General features: G+C 43.8%; 1 protein-coding gene across 1 annotated transcript; it reads right to left on the bottom strand.

Moving 5' to 3' along the window:
- Positions 1–877: 877 nt before the first annotated feature.
- LOC308382680 (stonustoxin subunit beta-like) lies at positions 878–15,434 on the bottom strand (the record flags this gene model as incomplete). The annotated part of the gene is made up of 4 exons (XM_080861067.1): positions 878–1,374; positions 1,694–3,133; positions 12,394–12,483; positions 15,410–15,434. 4 exons carry the CDS (start codon positions 15,432–15,434, stop codon positions 878–880), a joined length of 2,052 nt encoding a protein of 683 aa, XP_080717193.1.
- Between the last annotated feature and the right edge of the window lie 1,795 nt (positions 15,435–17,229).

Raw genomic sequence — 17,229 nt, 5'->3', positions numbered from 1 at the left:
GGGAAAAACACGACGAACCTCAAAAGGAAAGCCCACCATCCTGAAGTTCATGTCTCGGTTAGTTCGCTAGTAACTATCTAGTTTTAAGCATATATTAGCTAACGTGTATAGGTGTAGTGTATAGGATGTCAACTTGGATATCTAGCTAATAATTATTGTGTGAGATAATGTACACATAGAATCAAGAGGATTAAATGATTAGTGTGAGATAATGTACACATAGAATCAGGATGATTAGTGTGAGATCATGAACACTTAGAATCAGGACACACACACACACACACACACACACACACACACACACATACATACAGACAAACACACACACGCACACACACACACACACACACACACACACATACAAAGACTTATTCTGCTCTACAGGTACTTGTGTAGTACAGATACTATGAAATGCATTCTGTTTTAAAATGGCTCGAACAAATAAAAGTGACAGGTTTGCTGCAGTAAAAGCTTTATTAGCAGGGTAAAAATAGCAACATGGAATTACTGACAGGGATCAACAGAATATCCAACACAAACAAATAAAACACAAGGTCACTGAGGCGTGAATGTGTGTGTCTGCGTGTTTGTACGTGACTGTGTGTCTCTGTGTATGTGTGAGGCGTGAGCCCAAAGCTAAATGCACTGTGATTAGCCAAAGACAGCAATTGTGTGTGTGTGTGTATGTGTGTCTGCGTATGTGTGTGTCTGTGTGTGTGTGTGTGTGTGTGTGTGTGTGATCTAGCACAAGGTCACTGTTTTTTTTATAAACAAAAAAGGCTGCAGAGAGAGGCTCATCAGTGAGTGGTGTTGAAGGTGTGTGTGTGTGTGTGTGTGTGTGTGTGTGTATCCTGAGAGTGATTCAACAACATGTGATCTAGCACAAGGTCACTGAGGCATTTTTTTGAACCCCAAAGGCTGCATAGAGGGGCTCATTAGTGAATGTGGTTTTGAAGGTGTGCAGGAGTGTGAGTGTGTAAGAGCAGACGCTGTAGAAGGACAGAGTGCCGGCCTCACGGTCCAGTAACACTCTCACTCTCCTGGAGCCTGAGGGGGGGGCAGGGACGACAGCAGAAAATGTTTTGTGGTGTACAGAGTATTTGTTGTCATAAACCTTCAGAACCCAGGACATGTCAGCATATTTAAGCCTGGCATTGGCCACTCCCATTTCAACCCTATCCCCACCCCACTCACACTCCCAGTAACAGTGTGCAGTCAGAGGCTCTCTGCTCTGCCCATAAGCTGTTCGTACTTGCGACATCATAATCCCGTTCGTCTGTTTCTCTTCCATCACCACCCATGTCGCCTTCCTGTTCCCCTCAGACAGAAGGAGATATTCCGCTTTGTATGGGTCCACTGTGAGCTTACAGGCAACTGCAAATATACACACACACACATTTAACACACATCACAATTCTAAGGCATGAACATATACCTTACACTCGCACACAGGCACACACACACACACACACACACACACACACACACACACACACACACACACACATATTAAACACACATCACAATTGTACAGCATAAACATATACCTTACACACACACACACACACACACACACACACACACACACACACACACACACATTGCAATGGTACGGCATAAACATATACTTTACACTGTCACACAAACACGGCATGTATTCATCGTAATAAGGAGTATTATGACTGAAACTTACATGGTTGTACTGGGATGCTTGTGACATTTGGCTCCTTCAGGGCTGCGTTGACATACCAGCGGACTGCAGCTCCCGGGTGCTCTGGGTCTGGAATGAAACTGATCATTTTGTTCTTGAAGGGTGTATTTTTAAAGACACAGCGTGAGGAGGCCAGATTCTCTTTAACATCTGGTCTCTTGTACCAGGGAACTTCCTGTGTTCGATCCTGTTCAGGAGTGCTGATGGTGGAACCACTCTTGAAGTTCTCAACTGCCTTTGAGATTGTTTTCAGGTACAGCTCTTCGTAACTCAGAGAGGTGAAGCTGAACACTAAGACATCTTTGATGTCTGGGTCCATGAGGAGAGAGTCAAGCTCAGGGCCTGGAAGTTTAATCTCACACGGTTTCAGTTGTTTGATGTTCATTGTGACAACATTGATTTCAGTCTCCTTTCCATCCAGCCACTGCTCCATTTCATTCCCACTGAAGCTAGATGCATCCTGGGACTTCAGGAGGTCTTTCAGGGCTGTTTCATCATCGTTTTCATCATCCTTGTCACTTCCTCTGATGGCCGGGATCAGGTCTGACAATTTCCGTAGGAACTCAGAGGTGAAATCCCTCAGACTGCTTTGGAACTCCTCCAGTTTGTGAACAATGTCTTCAGCCTTGATCTCATTGCTACTCTTCAGCAGGTCGTTGGTTCTTATCTCTGCCTGGTGGAATTCATCCATCACCTTCCCCACTGCTGACACCAGTGTCTCTGAGATCATTCTCTTCAGCTTGGACTTAGTGTCAGTGAGCTTGCTCAGTGGATACAACCAGACCTTCACAGGCACAGCCTTCTCTCCTTTCTTCAACAGCTTGGGCAGCTTTTTTTGGTACACTACCACAGCCTCCTCGTATGTAAAAGGGAGTTCTTTCAGGTAGACGTCACCATGGAATTTGCAGCTGAAGTTCTTGACCTTCTTCTTTTCTTCATCATTCATGTTTACGCTTGCTTTCCCACTGATATCAACTAATGGGATCTTCTTGATCATCACATTTAGGTTTCCCTGGATTTCTTGCTTTTTTGAATCATCGCTGGCGGTTTCTTGAAATTCCATGAGTGCATCAGCCCCATAGAGAATCCCACTCACAACATGTGTGGCATCTGTCATGTCAAACAACTCAGGCTTTGGAGTCCCTAGTTCGGTTATCATCAGCTGTTTAAACTCGGTGGTCACGTGGTAACCCAGGGTGACACTGCACTGACGACTGGAGGAGGTCTTCTCGTTGAGGTAATGGGCAGAGCCTTCCACATCCACCAGCCCACCGAGGAAACTGGCCTTCACTGAGGCGCTCACGTCCAACAGACTGGTCTTCTCACTGAGGGACTCAGATGCTGCCACCTGGAATCTTGTGTTGGGCTGTGGACTGACATTAGTTTTGCTCTTCATATCCTCAGTCTTCCAGAGGCTGATTCCTGAAATGAGAGGTAAGACTGCATTACCGTCACTGGCATGGTCATGGCACTATTACAGTAATACAGTACTGACACTTTCTATGAGTGACCCCAGACGGGAACCCCTCCGATACCATCAGAAAGTAAACCTATCTTCTGTTCTTGCCTCGCATTACTGCCCTCCAATCTAAGAATACTCAGGAATAAAATGGACAAGCTTTTTTTCTTCTGACCCAAAGCAACTGGAAATTTAAGGAATGCTCTGCCATCTGCTTGACCGAGACCTGGCTGGATGAGTGGCCACACCCCTTGGCTTTATGTCACACCAGGCTGAGAGGTCAGCTAATCTATCTCTCAAGTCTAAAGGCGGTGGTGTATGCTTCCTTATCAATGATCGCTAATTCACCATTCCTACTACTGTAACACTACTGTAACACTGCTCAGAACTGCTTCTGATCTTTAGTTACTAATTGTCACATTTAGACCTTTTTACCTACCAAGGGAGTTTGCATATGTCGTGGTAATTGGTGTTTACATCCCTCCGCAAGCTAATGCTAACATTGCAGCTGGTAAACTAGCACTCAACATAGCCACAGCTGAACAATCACATCTAGAATCTAGTTCTGGGTGATTTCAACAACTGCAATCTGTCTGACGAGCTCCCAACTACATCTAACAGGTGACACGTCCAATTAGAGGAAACAATATTTTAGACCGTTGCTACACTAAAGTCACGTCGGCTTACCATTCATTCCTGAGTGCTCCACTGGGAAGGTCTGACCATCCTATGCTAATCCTTGGTCCGGAGTAAGTCCAACACCATGAATGAATAGTCCTCAGATGCCATCGCTAAATTTAAAGGCTGCTTTGAGTGCACTGACTGTGCCATCTTTAAAAACACGTGGGTCAACATTGTCACTCACCAAACTATGAGCCTAAAAAATAAATCTTTGAATGAGACGATTCCTGCTGGCTACAATTATATTGAAAAAACATGCAGCGTTGTGGTTGGTTGCTGTCAGTGTTCTATTGAGACACTTTCCGCCTGGTTGAACCCTTTCTTTTGAATGTTTAGCTGCCAGATGCCTCACTTCAGAACTCCTGCTAATTGTAAACACTGCAAGAAAAGCAAGATTATCGGGCCCGTGTACGCTGTGATACAGCCGCGAATGATCACCATTCCTGGCTGATCACGGACATTCCCCCGAAATATCTGTCTGCCGCATACTGACGGAATTTCCCGGGAAGGAACCTGCGAGGGGAGGGGGGCCGATGTGTTTAGCATTCTCACCTCCCGCTGACAGAGGTGCGAAATGCTCTCATTAGCATATTGACTGTCAGCAGTCTAGCCACACACACCCTGCTGCAGCCATTGGTTGAAAACGACAAGGAATTGAATTAAAACGTCTTGTGATGAGACGGAATGAGATTCTGTCTAAAGGTCAGCTTTCAACTGACAAAACGTATCCCTCCCATTTACAGCTATTGCCCAATAAAAACGAAATTAAAAATAATTTAATCTATATTCTGTCTTTAGGGTTTTGGTCCGGGGTTATCACATTTCTTGATTCACCTTCCGTTTTCTGAGTTCTGCCTTTAGGGTTTTGATTCCGGGGATGTCATGATTCTTACTTTGCCTTTCATTTTCAGAGTTCGAGGGTTGCAATGTACTTTGGAGGCTGTTCCACTTATATTCCCGAGCTTCCTCTCTGTAATGTTCTTGAGATTCACTTTTGGCATGTAATTATACAGAGTCAGGCTTACTCTGATATTGAGATAGTCATTTCGCAACTTGGGACATGTTTGCCACTCGTGAATATCTATCCTGTGTCTTTTCAGGTAGATTTTGAAATCTTGCGCGAGCTTCGAACCTGCCCTCTTCAGGTTAATGGTATTGTATACCTGTGTCTAACCGCTTAGCCACGTTGCTGATAAGGATCAAGCTTGTCGGTGCGACCAAGTACCTGGTTTATCATTCCTCCCTCCTCTGGCGTATTTCTCTTCTGTTACTGGAGCGTGCGAATTGGGAATTGTTTAGTGGACTTATGTGACGTTTTAATTATGTTCACGTAAAGGCGCCCGAGGCAACATTAGAAACTTTAGACTCGAATAATAAACGTTCAATTTCTAGTCTTTTTTACACGTAGTACGTTTTAATAACACCATACCATTACAAATCGACATTCACAGTGGTAGTGGTCCCTGGAGAAGTGGGTATACTTTTTATTTATTCATACAGCACAGGATAAACACCCTGTTTTGAGAAGTGGGTATACCCAATGCTGACTGAAAAATAAGTACTCCGTATACCTGCGTATACACTGGACTACACCACTGGACATTCAAGGAGCAAAGATGAGACGTCGTTGTGTGGTGAGAACTGATAAAAAAAAATCGCTTGCCTTCTGTTTTCCTCGGTTGATCGCATGTTGGCACTCTGAGATTCCTTTGAATGAAAAGTGCGTTAAAAATAAAATGAATTATTATTTATATTTATTATGTTATGCTAGAAATGGCTTAGCATGGGTGGGATGGGGAAAGATAACACCTTTCCATCCAGACGCAAATTTAGCTAATCGGAATCTGTAAGTGGTTTCCAGATATATATATAGTTGATCTCTCTTATTTGACGAAGCAGTGAGTTAGCTGTCTTTCAATGTCTCTTGTCGAATTATCTCACATGTTTATGGTGGTATGTGTTTAAAAGTTTTAACTTAGGCTATGTGTAATGTTCCTAACTTATATATTATTATTTCACCTTAATGTTCTTGAGATTCGTTTCTGGCATGTAGTTATACAGAGTCAGGCTTACTCTGATAACAGTCATTAACAGTCGTTAACAGTCGTTAAGCAACTTGGGCCATGGTTGCCACTAGTAGGGATCGAACCTGTGACTCAGGTTTTTTTAAATCAGGGTCGGATACTGTCGTAAATCCCACATTTCATGCAGTGAAAAACCCTATGCCCCACCTTTTCCAGGCTGGTGATACTTGGTGATTTTAATATACATGTAGATGCCCCCAAGTGCCCGCTGGCTGTTGACTTCCTCAACCTTCTGGATTGCCTCCCGCATGTACAAGGACCAACCCATTATCATGGCCATACCCTTGATCTTGGCATTACTGGGGATGTCTTAGCTACCAACACTCTTTTAATGGCGCTAGGCATCTCTGACAACAGTGTGATTCTACTGGACACTATGATTACACCACCAGTACTACTACTCTAGCAGCAACAACTATTAGCTTCAGTAAGATCAAGGACATTGACCATGCCCTGCTATCTTATGCTCTCTCCTCTGCCCTGTCTGAGCCTGATCCTGAACTCTCACTTGTCCACCACTACAACAGCACTCTTTTTGATGACAGGTTTGCCCCCGAAAAAACTTGGCTGGTGTCCTTCCTTCCATCGCTCAGCCCCTTGGTTCACTGACCATCTCAGAGCCCTAAAATCAGAGGGTCTGAAAATTAAGCGCAGATTAAGGCGAACTGGCTTAACTGTCCACAAACTGTCCTTCAGATAACACCAGAAAGTATATTCCTCTGCTCTTAGAGCAACCAGGGCATCTTACTACTCCACTCTCATTGATTCTGGCCATAGAAATCCCAGGCACCTGTTCTCTGCGAAAAAAATCAGATGCTCAAACCCTGCAGCTTCTCAAGTCAAGTCCTTGTTCCCACCATATGCTTTCCGGTGTTTGTTTGTGCATGCCATGTGCCCTCTTGTTGTTGTGTGTGTCTCCACCCCTCACCTGTTCCCAATCAGCACACGGTTTGTTTGTCTTATTGGTTTCTCCTGTGTCCTGTTAATTCCCCTTGTTAAGTCCACCTGTGTCTCATTGTCTGCTCCAACTTTATTGTTCTCACCTGTCCCTTGTTATCTGTTGTGTGTGTATATAGTCCAGGTTTTCTTGTTGCTCTTTGAGTCTTCGTCATTTAATGTTACGTGTTTCTTTCTCAGTGTTCTCAGTGTTCTCAGTGAATTAATTAAATTTCTCCTGTTGCTGTACCCTGGACTGTAATACAACTACACTTTTCCCTAGCCCTTTGAATCGGTTTGCCTTCTCTTGGACTGTCTACCCGTGTACCGAATTTGTGTACTTTCCTACAGCGGGCGGTGAGTCTCCCTACCCCTCTGACACCTGTACAGCAGGGGGACCTGCTGCACATCATCCCCAGAGGCCTGTTCCAAGACCAGCCAGGACGGACCGAGGTCATCACCCATGACATCCAGCTCACGGCTCCAGGCCCCATCCGGCAGACTGCTACCAGGATTCCAGCACATCTGATACCGGCACTGAAGAAAAGAGGTAAAGGACATTCTGGAGATAGGGGTGATCTAGTCTTCACACCGTGTCTTCTTCACGGTGGTCTTAGTACCCAAGAAGGATGGCGGACTCCGCTTTTGTATTGACTTTTCAAAACTTAATAGTATTTCCACATTTGATCCCTATCCCATGCCCTGTGTGGACGAGATGGTGGAGAGTCTGGGGAGGGCAAAGTTCCTCAGTACGTTGGACCTGTGTAAGGGGTACTGGCAGGTACCGCAATCCCCCCGAGCACAGGAGCTGACCGCATTCCGCCCTCCATCAGGCCTATACCACTTCCGGGTCATGCCCTTTGGTCTTCACGGCGCTGAAGCCAGTTTCCAGCATCTCATAGATGAGGTGCTAAGGGGTGCTGTGGACTACGCCGCAGCCTATATTGATGACGTCATTATCCATAGTTCCTCTTGGGAGGAGCATCTTAACCACCTGCGCAATGTCTTCCAGAGGATCCATCGAGCAGGGCTGATGGTGAACGCCAGCAAGTGCCAGCTCGCCAGGTCTGAGGTTTGCTACCTAGGCTACAGCCTGGGTAGTGGCACTATCCGACCTCAGATCGGTAAGGTGGATTCTATCCGCGATTCTAAGCCACCCTCTACTAAAAAGGGGGTGAGGTCATCCCTGGGGTCAGTAGGCTGGTACCGACGGTTCATCCCCAAATTCTCAAGCAGGGCTGCACCCCTGTCAGACCTCACTTGCAAGTCCAGCCCCAACAAGGTGGTCTTGACAGCTGAGTGTGAGGCAGCATTTCAGAACTTAAAGGAAAATATGTGTCTCGAACCAGTTCTCCAGAGCCCTGACTTTTCCCTGCCAGTTGCAGTGCAGACGGACGCCTCAGGCCTTGGCCTGGGGGCAGTGTTATTGCAGGGTGAAGGGGAGGAGAGAAGACCTTTACAGTACGTGAGTCGAAAACTGTTCCCTCACAAGACTCGCTACTCCACTGTAGAGAAAGAGGCTCTGGCCATTAAGTGGGCCATAGACACTCTTAATACTATCTTGTGGGCAAAGAATTTGTCCTTAAGATGGACCACAGGGCCTTGCAGTGGCTCCATCAAATGAGAGATTTTAATTTGAGGATTACACGTTGGCACCTATCGTTGCAGCCATACAAGTTTACTGTAAATTACAAGGCTGGCAAGGACAATGTGATTGCGGACTTCCTTTCATGCCATGACGTGGACGCTCCAGCTTAAGGAGGGGGGTGTGTGACGGGACGCATGGCGACCGTCACGACAGTATCACACTGCCTACATGTACATGTTCAAACATGAACCGTGTGTGTGTTTTATGTTTGTTTCTGTGTCCAGTTGTAAGTGCTTATCGGTTTTTGAACCCCGTCATTCATCATCAAAACTTCCGTGATTCCAGTTGCATATGCTTTCTACAACCATTACACCTCTACAGTTTAAATGCATTTGTTACCATATTTTAAATAATCACAACAATACAATGTTCTGTTTATTTAGTTTAAAGTCTCACATCAATGTCATATTGCATATCGCTTGTCTTACCGTCGTTCAGTGTCTCGTGTTTCTGTTTGTTTTGGTCGGAAATGTTCAGCGCAAATACGCTGGTTTAAAAAGACGTCTTACTTCCGGGTTAACTGGAAGTGAACCTGAATTCGGTGAATATTATTTAGGCTGTTGCATAAGATGTTGGGTATGCATTCATGAAGCGAATGTGATGAATATAATTATTGTGCATTCTTCCAGTCATATGGAATTGACTTTGTAAGCTGTTTAAGCTTCTTGGTTTTAAGTGCCTGAGACACCCCTGTGTATTGTACTGTTTTGATTTGGGCCAATTGTAGGGGCTTGCTTAGGCCCGATTTAAGCCTGTCCTTTCATTCAGTCAGGAGAGCTGCTAAGGAAGAGATGTAAGTCCAAAAGCTCTCTAGAAGCATTGTTTCTAAACCAGCCTTTTTTACAACTAATTGTTTTGACCACAACACTATGAAGACATGTGTGTTTGTTTATGCTAGAACAATGTTTTGACTATGGTTGTTTTTATTGTTTATAACCCTTTATTGTGATCATGATATAAGATTGGTTGATGATCATACTAGGGGGCTGTTCAATATACTGAAGCTTCATCATATTATTTAGTATACATCAATGGTCGACCAAACCTGTCTCCTGATCCTTAGGTGTCTTGGAGCCAGAGCCTGGTTCCTGTCTTTTGTTTGAAGCCAGCCAGAGTCATCAGAGCCTTTTGTACGAAGCCATCCAGGAACCAGGGAGGTTGATGGCTAAGCCATGTGTGGTATATGCCAGTGTCAGGCATACTTAGCATTTATTTAGTGTGATTAAATAAGGGTCAGACATATACCTACCCCCGTCGCCTCCCATATCTCATTTCATTGTTTACATGTTAATTAACATTATAAGAGACTTGACTCTCTGCAATTACTTTGAAAGAATTCTCTCTTGTACCGTGATGTACGAGTTTACTGTTCTGTTGCACTGGAATAAACCTACAGTACAGCCAAACGAAGGCAATTAAGAGGCATGGTGTTGGATGGGCGGTACTACTCCAGAGGAGTCTCATAGGGAACTCCTCCCCACCCAGGTGTCTCTGGTTGTCTCTGGTTGTCCCTCACAGTGGCACTGAATCAATCAGGCAATCAGGAGCCTTTTTAACCTGCAGCAGAGGATCTGTACGGGAGACTGTCTTGAGCTACTGAGGAGTGAGAACCAGACGCCTTCCAAGACAGTCTCTGGGTTAGAGGCCTGTGGCCTGCCTTTCGTTTAAATCAAGAGGAATAATTGTGTCTATCTCTCCCTTGCCTCAGGAAGAGCCCGACGGAGCCCCTGACGCCAACGGCCAGCCCGGTGGAGATCTTTGAGTTACCTTTTTGCGCCCCTTCCCTTTCCCCTCTTCAGTTTGTAAAATAAACTCCTTAGTTCTGTTCACCGCAACACCTGTGTCTGACTGCTCTTTTCCAGTTTTGTATACCCACTGATTGCCCTTGCAAGGCCAGGCTCCCACCCACTGAACACTTTAAGTCTAACCTAAAAACTCACCTATTCATCTCTGCCTTCACAGAAGGGGTCTTGGTTTTTGTGTTGTCTTCTGTTCCTTTTTCCTTTTAATTGTCTTCGATTGTGACACTGATTTATTGTTTTGTAAAGCACCTTGAGACTTATTTGTTTGTTAAAGTGTATTATATAAATACATTTCATTATTATAATTGAATACAGTAATACAGTGCAGAAACTGGCGTGCCCATGGCACTTACAGTGCCTGACAAAAGTCTTGTCACCTATCCAAGTTGTAGGCACAACAGATGATAACTTGACTTGTAGTTGATCAATTGGAATCAGAAATGGCTTCTATGAAAGGCGAAGGCCTTTAGATTATGCTTATTATACCAACATAAAGTTGTGTATCATTAATTGAGTTTTATCATGTAATAAGGACAGACAGGTCAGATTGGGTTTGGACAAAAGTCTCGTCGCATACACAAAAACATTTTTTTTTATTTTTACTTTTACTTTGATAACACAAAAATGCTACAATAACATCAGAGCATAAAGTCATGGTGCCTTGGAAAAAACAAATAATATTGTGTATGACTCCCATAAGCTTGGAGGACTGCATTCATATGTCTCGGCAATTACTCAAATAACTAATTGATGAAGTATGGAATGGCAAAGAAAGCAGTCTTGCAGGACTGGTTTCATCTTCCAAGCCTCCTCCTTCATCCTACTTCAGACATTCTCAATAATGTTCTTGTCTGGTGATGGGCTGGCCAATCCCAGAGCACCTTGACTTTCTTTGGTTTCAGGAACTTTGATGTGGAGGCTGAAGTATGAGAAGGAGCGCCATCCTGCTGAAGAATTCACATTCTCTTGTGGTTTGGGGTGTAATAGGCAGCAATAATCTCTTGATACTTCAGGCTGTTGATGTTGCCATCCACTCTGCACACCCATACTGGTTGTAACCCCAAATCATTTTTTTGCCAAAACGATAGACAGTTTTTTTTTTTTCTGATGAATCATCCATTAAACTGCATTACGATCGTTACGAATACTGCAGAAGACCTGTTGGAACCCGCATGGACCCAAGATTCACCCAGAAAACAGTCAAGTTTGGTGGAGGAAAAATCATGGTTTGTATGGGGGTGTGCAAAAGATCTGCAGAGAGGATGGCAACATCAGCAGCCTGAAATATCAAGGGATTCTTGATGGCGATTACATTCCAAACCACAGAAGACGGCAAATTCTTCAGCAGGATGGCGCTTCTTATTATATTTCGGCCTCCACATCAAAGTGGATGCAGTATGGATGCAGTCCTCTAAGCTCATCTGAGTCATATATGAAATTGTTTTTTTTCCCCAGGGCACCATGACTTTATGCTCTGATGCTATTGTAGCATTCTTGTGTGTCAAAGTAAAATTAAAAATTAAAAAAAATATTTTTGTGTATGCGACAAGACTTTTGTCCAAACCCAATCTGAACTGTCTGTCCTTATTACATGATAAAACTCAATTAATGATACACAACTTAATGTTGGTATAATACGCATAATCTAAAGGCCTTTGCCTTTCATATGAGCCATTTCTGATTCCAATTGATCAACTACAAGTCAAGTTATTATCTGTTGTTCCTACAACTTGGATAAGTGACATGACTTTTGTCAGGCATTGTATAGAGTACTGACACTGGCATGGCCATAGCACTAATGCAGTAATACAGTACAGACACTGGCATGGCCATAGCACTAATACAGTAATACAGTATGTATGTGTGTGTTTCTGTGTGTGTGTTTGTGTGTGCCTGTGTGTGTTTGTGTGCCTAAGTGTGTGTGTGTGTGTGTGTGTGTGTGTGTCTCTGCGTGTGTTTGTGTGTGTGTGTGTATGTGTGTGTGTGTGTGTGTGTGTGTGTGTGTGTTTGTGTATGCCTGTGTGTGTATGTGTGCCTAAGTGTGTGTGTGTGTGTGTGTAGACCTGCTGTACCTGGTATGAGTTGGTCATTCAGGGCATTGTAGAGCATGCCCAGTTCCAGGGGTCTGCTGAGGGCGCTGATCACCAGCTGGGACTCTGAACCTGGAACAATAACAAAAGGGAAATAATTCAGACAGACACACACACACACACACAGACACACACACACACACACACACACACACACAAACTAGGGTTGGGCGATGTGAGCTAAAATTCATATCACGATATTTTCCACTGTTCAGACGATATCTATATGATATCACAATATATGAGGGTAAAAAAATCTGAATCACATTTTTATAGCCATTATAACCTTAATGATATCAGTTAAGGCAATATCGAATAATGATCAAAATAAAATAAATATTGCTACTGATATGTGCTACAACTGTAATTTTTGTATGATTCTAATCATTTCAAGCACTTTTATAATCAGAAACTGTCAAATTTTCGCATTCACTGTTTAAACAGAGAGGAGAGATGCGAGGTGAGGCAGCGACGAGCAGCGCCTCATCTCAGATTGTGCAATCCCTCACTAACTGGGTCGAGCGCACGCCTTTTGCTTTCTCATAGTTTGTCAGTTTGACACTTGTATTACACTTAGTTTGACACTTGTATTATGTGTCCTTCCTAGCCATAGAATAGGTTATGTATTTCATGTGTAGAACCTATGTAGTCTTGCTGATCTGACATAAACCCGCAGTGAAAAAGCACTGAGGGGAGGCAAACAGTACTTCACTTCTCTCTTAATGAAGGGGCTGTGCGAGAGCCTGAAACTGGAATTTTTATCGAAACGTAAAATGTTAAATAATGGGAGACCAATGCCGGAGCTGAAAGGTGCACCTCAAACGACGGGACAGAAAATAACATGATCGACCAGTCATGTTTAAAACCTGAGCAATATTCACTAACATTACATTGATATCAGAGTGAGCCCTTGCTCTGTCGATTTCCCATTATTTCTCTTAGGATTGTTTATATCTACTGTATGTAAAGCCATTTAACATCACACAAGTGGTTGTAATCACTTTGAACCCAAGACGGTGATTGTTACTCTTCGGCCGGCTCGTGACCGAAACAGTAACATTGGAGGCAGACATCAACGGTTTTCTTCAAAAATAATGCATATTTATTAAGCCCATACTAAATCACAACTCAACAGCGACGTGTCTAGGGGTAACGTCCAATGCTGCATGCCAGCTCGAGAGAGAGAGAGAGAGAGACAGGTGTCCCTTGGTGCCTTGTACTCAAAACCTTGCCAGGTGTGGATAATCAGTCCATCAATGACGCCGTCATCCCCACTGTTGCCTGCAGGCCACGCATGGCATGGGTTCGTAACAGTGATGGTGAGCTGATTTTGAGAGATTAAACATTGCAGCTAAAGTTGTGTTTCCTGGTTGTTACTGGTTAACGAATTCTTGTGCTAGCTAAGGAAGCGTTTAATAAACTTTGCATGGAATGATAGCTAGTTATCTTGCTGATGATATAGTTCGCTCGATTTAACTCATAAAATTATAATGGGAAAAGGTAGAAACCCTCAGGGTGCCTGTGCAACTTTGTATGAAATTTCCTATTCACACATATTAACAAGATTTATCACAAGCTAGTAGCTGCCAACTGTATGTACCTTACCTATGTGTGTTAAGAACGATGATACGAAATATGAAATGGTGATTTAACATGTTGCTGGTGCTTACACCTTTGGCTAAAACAACAACAAGCGACACAATTGGCTAATATTCTTTTTTGGTCGGGGTCGGGGATTTTAAAGCAAAATCAGTTCCAATCAACAGAGGTGCCCCCTTTCTTCTTAACTAATTCATCTTCCTGCTGTTGAGCAACATACATTTTTGGGTTTTCACTCATCCTGGATTGTTAATGTTTTCCTCAATAGTACACCTGCCTCCTAACTGCAGCTGCCTGCACGCTTCTCTGTTGCTATCACTACGTGCGCGCAACAAGTGCATGCGACGTGCGCTCAAAAAAATAGGTCCGCATATTAACATAAATTCTATTACTCGTAAGAACCAAGAAAGGTTACATTAAAATAAAAAAAGATGTAGCTACTTAGTACTCTCACTCAGTTGAAATTTGGAATAAAAAAATGGTAATGCCAAATTTGAATTTATGAATTATGAATACATCGTGATATCCACGATATTGCAAAATCCATATCATGGCGTGGCAAAATCGCGGTTTTTACTATCAAACCGGTATATCGCCCACTCCTCGCCTATGGAATAACCACCCAAAGAGGATAAGGGCCTTAGATTCCCTTTAGGGGTCAAGTGATCCCTCCGTCTTGGTCAGGGATGGACAGGACAGGTTCTTCTGCATGTTTTTCTGTTGGGGTTCTTAATGGAGGAAACATGGGCAAATCTCCACAAAGAGGAATCTCCAGGGGTGGCCCCCGCCCCCCCCAAATAATTATATTTATATTCAGAGATAGGATAAGAAGGATGAGAATTACTCAGAACCGAATATCTTGTTTGTTGATCCCCTTCTTTACAGTACAGTACAGGCTATTTTGCACTGGCTGATACAGAAATACTGAGCAAAGTTGAAGTTGTCTACATGCTTGTAAGAAATGTACTTATTTCGTTGATTCTGAAGTTGGAAACAAATGTTAGTGATTCTAAATGTACTCTTCTTGTTGATTCTGAAGTTTGTAACAAATGTGAGTGATCCTAAATGTATTCTTTCGTTGATTCTGAAGTTTGTAACAATGGTTGCGTAAGTACATATTTTCAGGCGTTCATGAATCTGGCAGAGATATTTTTCTTATGTTGGTTTTCTGAGGTCCATTAGTAACATTTCAGATGAAACTTGAGTAAATGTTCGAGAATGAGGCTCAATTTGATTGGTCACAGACACCTCACTCTAATCAAGAGACGATGTAACAGACAGTCTAGACACCGTATATGACGTTCATTCAGGTGTGTAAACTCTATTTAGAGTTGGTTCCATGCTAAAGTGTGTGAGCATGTTGTGTGTGTGTGTATGTATGTGTGTGTGTGTGTCTCACCTCCGTCTTGTAATTGTGGCTCCATGCTGAGTAGATGCGTGTAGAGTTGGTAGACTTGTGCAGGTCGGCTGTCTGTGCTCTCACTCTCTGAGCTGACACCTATATATACAAGATTGTGTTGCAATCACACACACAGACCTGCGTGTGGTTCCTCCCAGTGCCAACCAGATAAAGAGATGAAGATAAAGATAAAACAGATATGAAAGGTTGGTACCGGGCTGGTTTTTATTATGTTTCAAAGTTCAATGCTTAAATCTGTTTTTGGAACACTGCTTAGAAAGATGCCACGTCATCTAAGGCCCCGAAAGATAAGAAACGTAAGTTGCTGTGCACACTTACTGTGTCTTTGAGTGAGTCTGTGTGTGTAAGTGTGTGTATGTGCACGTGTGTATGTGCACGTGTGTATGTGTACGTGTGTATGTATGTGTGTGTGTGTGTGTGTGTGTGTGTGTGTGTGTGTGTGTGTGTGTGTGTGTGTGTGTGTGTGTGTGTGTGTTTGAAGCTCAACAGGTGTGTCTGTGTGTTTTCCCAAATGTTTAATCTCTTATTTTTGCTTTAATGGCTGAATGAACATGTAGCACAGCAACTTTGAAAATAGATGGTATACAAATACACCACAACGAAGAACTCTGGACCCAGAACAATAACAGAAAGGGAAGCTCAATACTACAAATGATGAATACCTTTCATACTCACAACGCATTTCCCAAGTGTGTGTGTGTGTGATTTCTCACTCATATTCCTTGGAAAAAAAGCTTTGTTCACTTCATTGTCATTGTCACAAAAACAACCAGACAGACGAGGCAGCACCAAACCGCTAAAACATTTAAGTGGCTGTGCACACTAACTGCCACGGCTAAATAGCATTTAATAAATAGGTTATTAATTTAATTTTTTATTTTTTTTGAGAAATTATGGTTGTAATACAGCGGTGTGGTGAACATACAGCAGTTTAAAAAAAAAAAAAAGTGTCATGAGGCCTGTGTGCAGAGGTGAGTGTCATGTCAGGTCAAGCAGAGAGGCCTGTGTGCAGAGGTGAGTGTCATGTAAGGTCAAGCAGAGAGGCCTGTGTGCAGAGGAGAGGTGAGTGTCATGTAAGGTCAAGCAGAGAGGCCTGTGTGCAGAGGAGAGGTGAGTGTCATGTAAGGTCAAGCAGAGAGGCCTGTGTGCAGAGACAAGGGTCATGTAAGGTCAAGCAGAGAGGCCTGTGTGCAGAGGAGAGACCAGTGTCATGTAAGGTCAAGCAGAGAGGCCTGTGTGCAGAGGAGAGGGGAGTGTCATGTAAGGTCAAGCAGAGAGGCCTGTGTGCAGAGGAGAGGTGAGTGTCATGTAAGGTCAAGCAGAGAGGCCTGTGTGCAGAGGAGAGGTGAGTGTCATGTAAGGTCAAGCAGAGAGGCCTGTGTGCAGAGGAGAGGTGAGTGTCATGTAAGGTCAAGCAGAGAGGCCTGTGTGCAGAGGAGAGGTGAGTGTCATGTAAGGTCAAGCAGAGAGGCCTGTGTGCAGAGGAGAGGAGAGTGTCATGTAAGGTCAAGCAGAGAGGCCTGTGTGCAGAGGTGAGTGTCATGTAAGGTCAAGCAGAGAGGCCTGTGTGCAGAGGTGAGTGTCATGTAAGGTCAAGCAGAGAGGCCTGTGTGCAGAGGAGAGGAGAGTGTCATGTAAGGTCAAGCAGAGAGGCCTGTGTGCAGAGGAGAGGTGAGTGTCATGTAAGGTCAAGCAGAGAGGCCTGTGTGCAGAGGAGAGGTGAGTGTCATGTAAGGTCAAGCAGAGAGGCCTGTGTGCAGAGGTGAGTGTCATGTAAGGTCAAGCAGAGAGGCCTGTGT

This window comes from Sprattus sprattus (assembly GCF_963457725.1).
Source record: "Sprattus sprattus genome assembly, contig: scaffold_81, whole genome shotgun sequence".
Taxonomy (NCBI): Eukaryota; Metazoa; Chordata; class Actinopteri; order Clupeiformes; family Clupeidae; genus Sprattus; species Sprattus sprattus.
The sequence above is the reverse complement of the archived record's forward strand: the minus strand, read 5'-3'. Positions and strand labels throughout refer to the sequence as shown.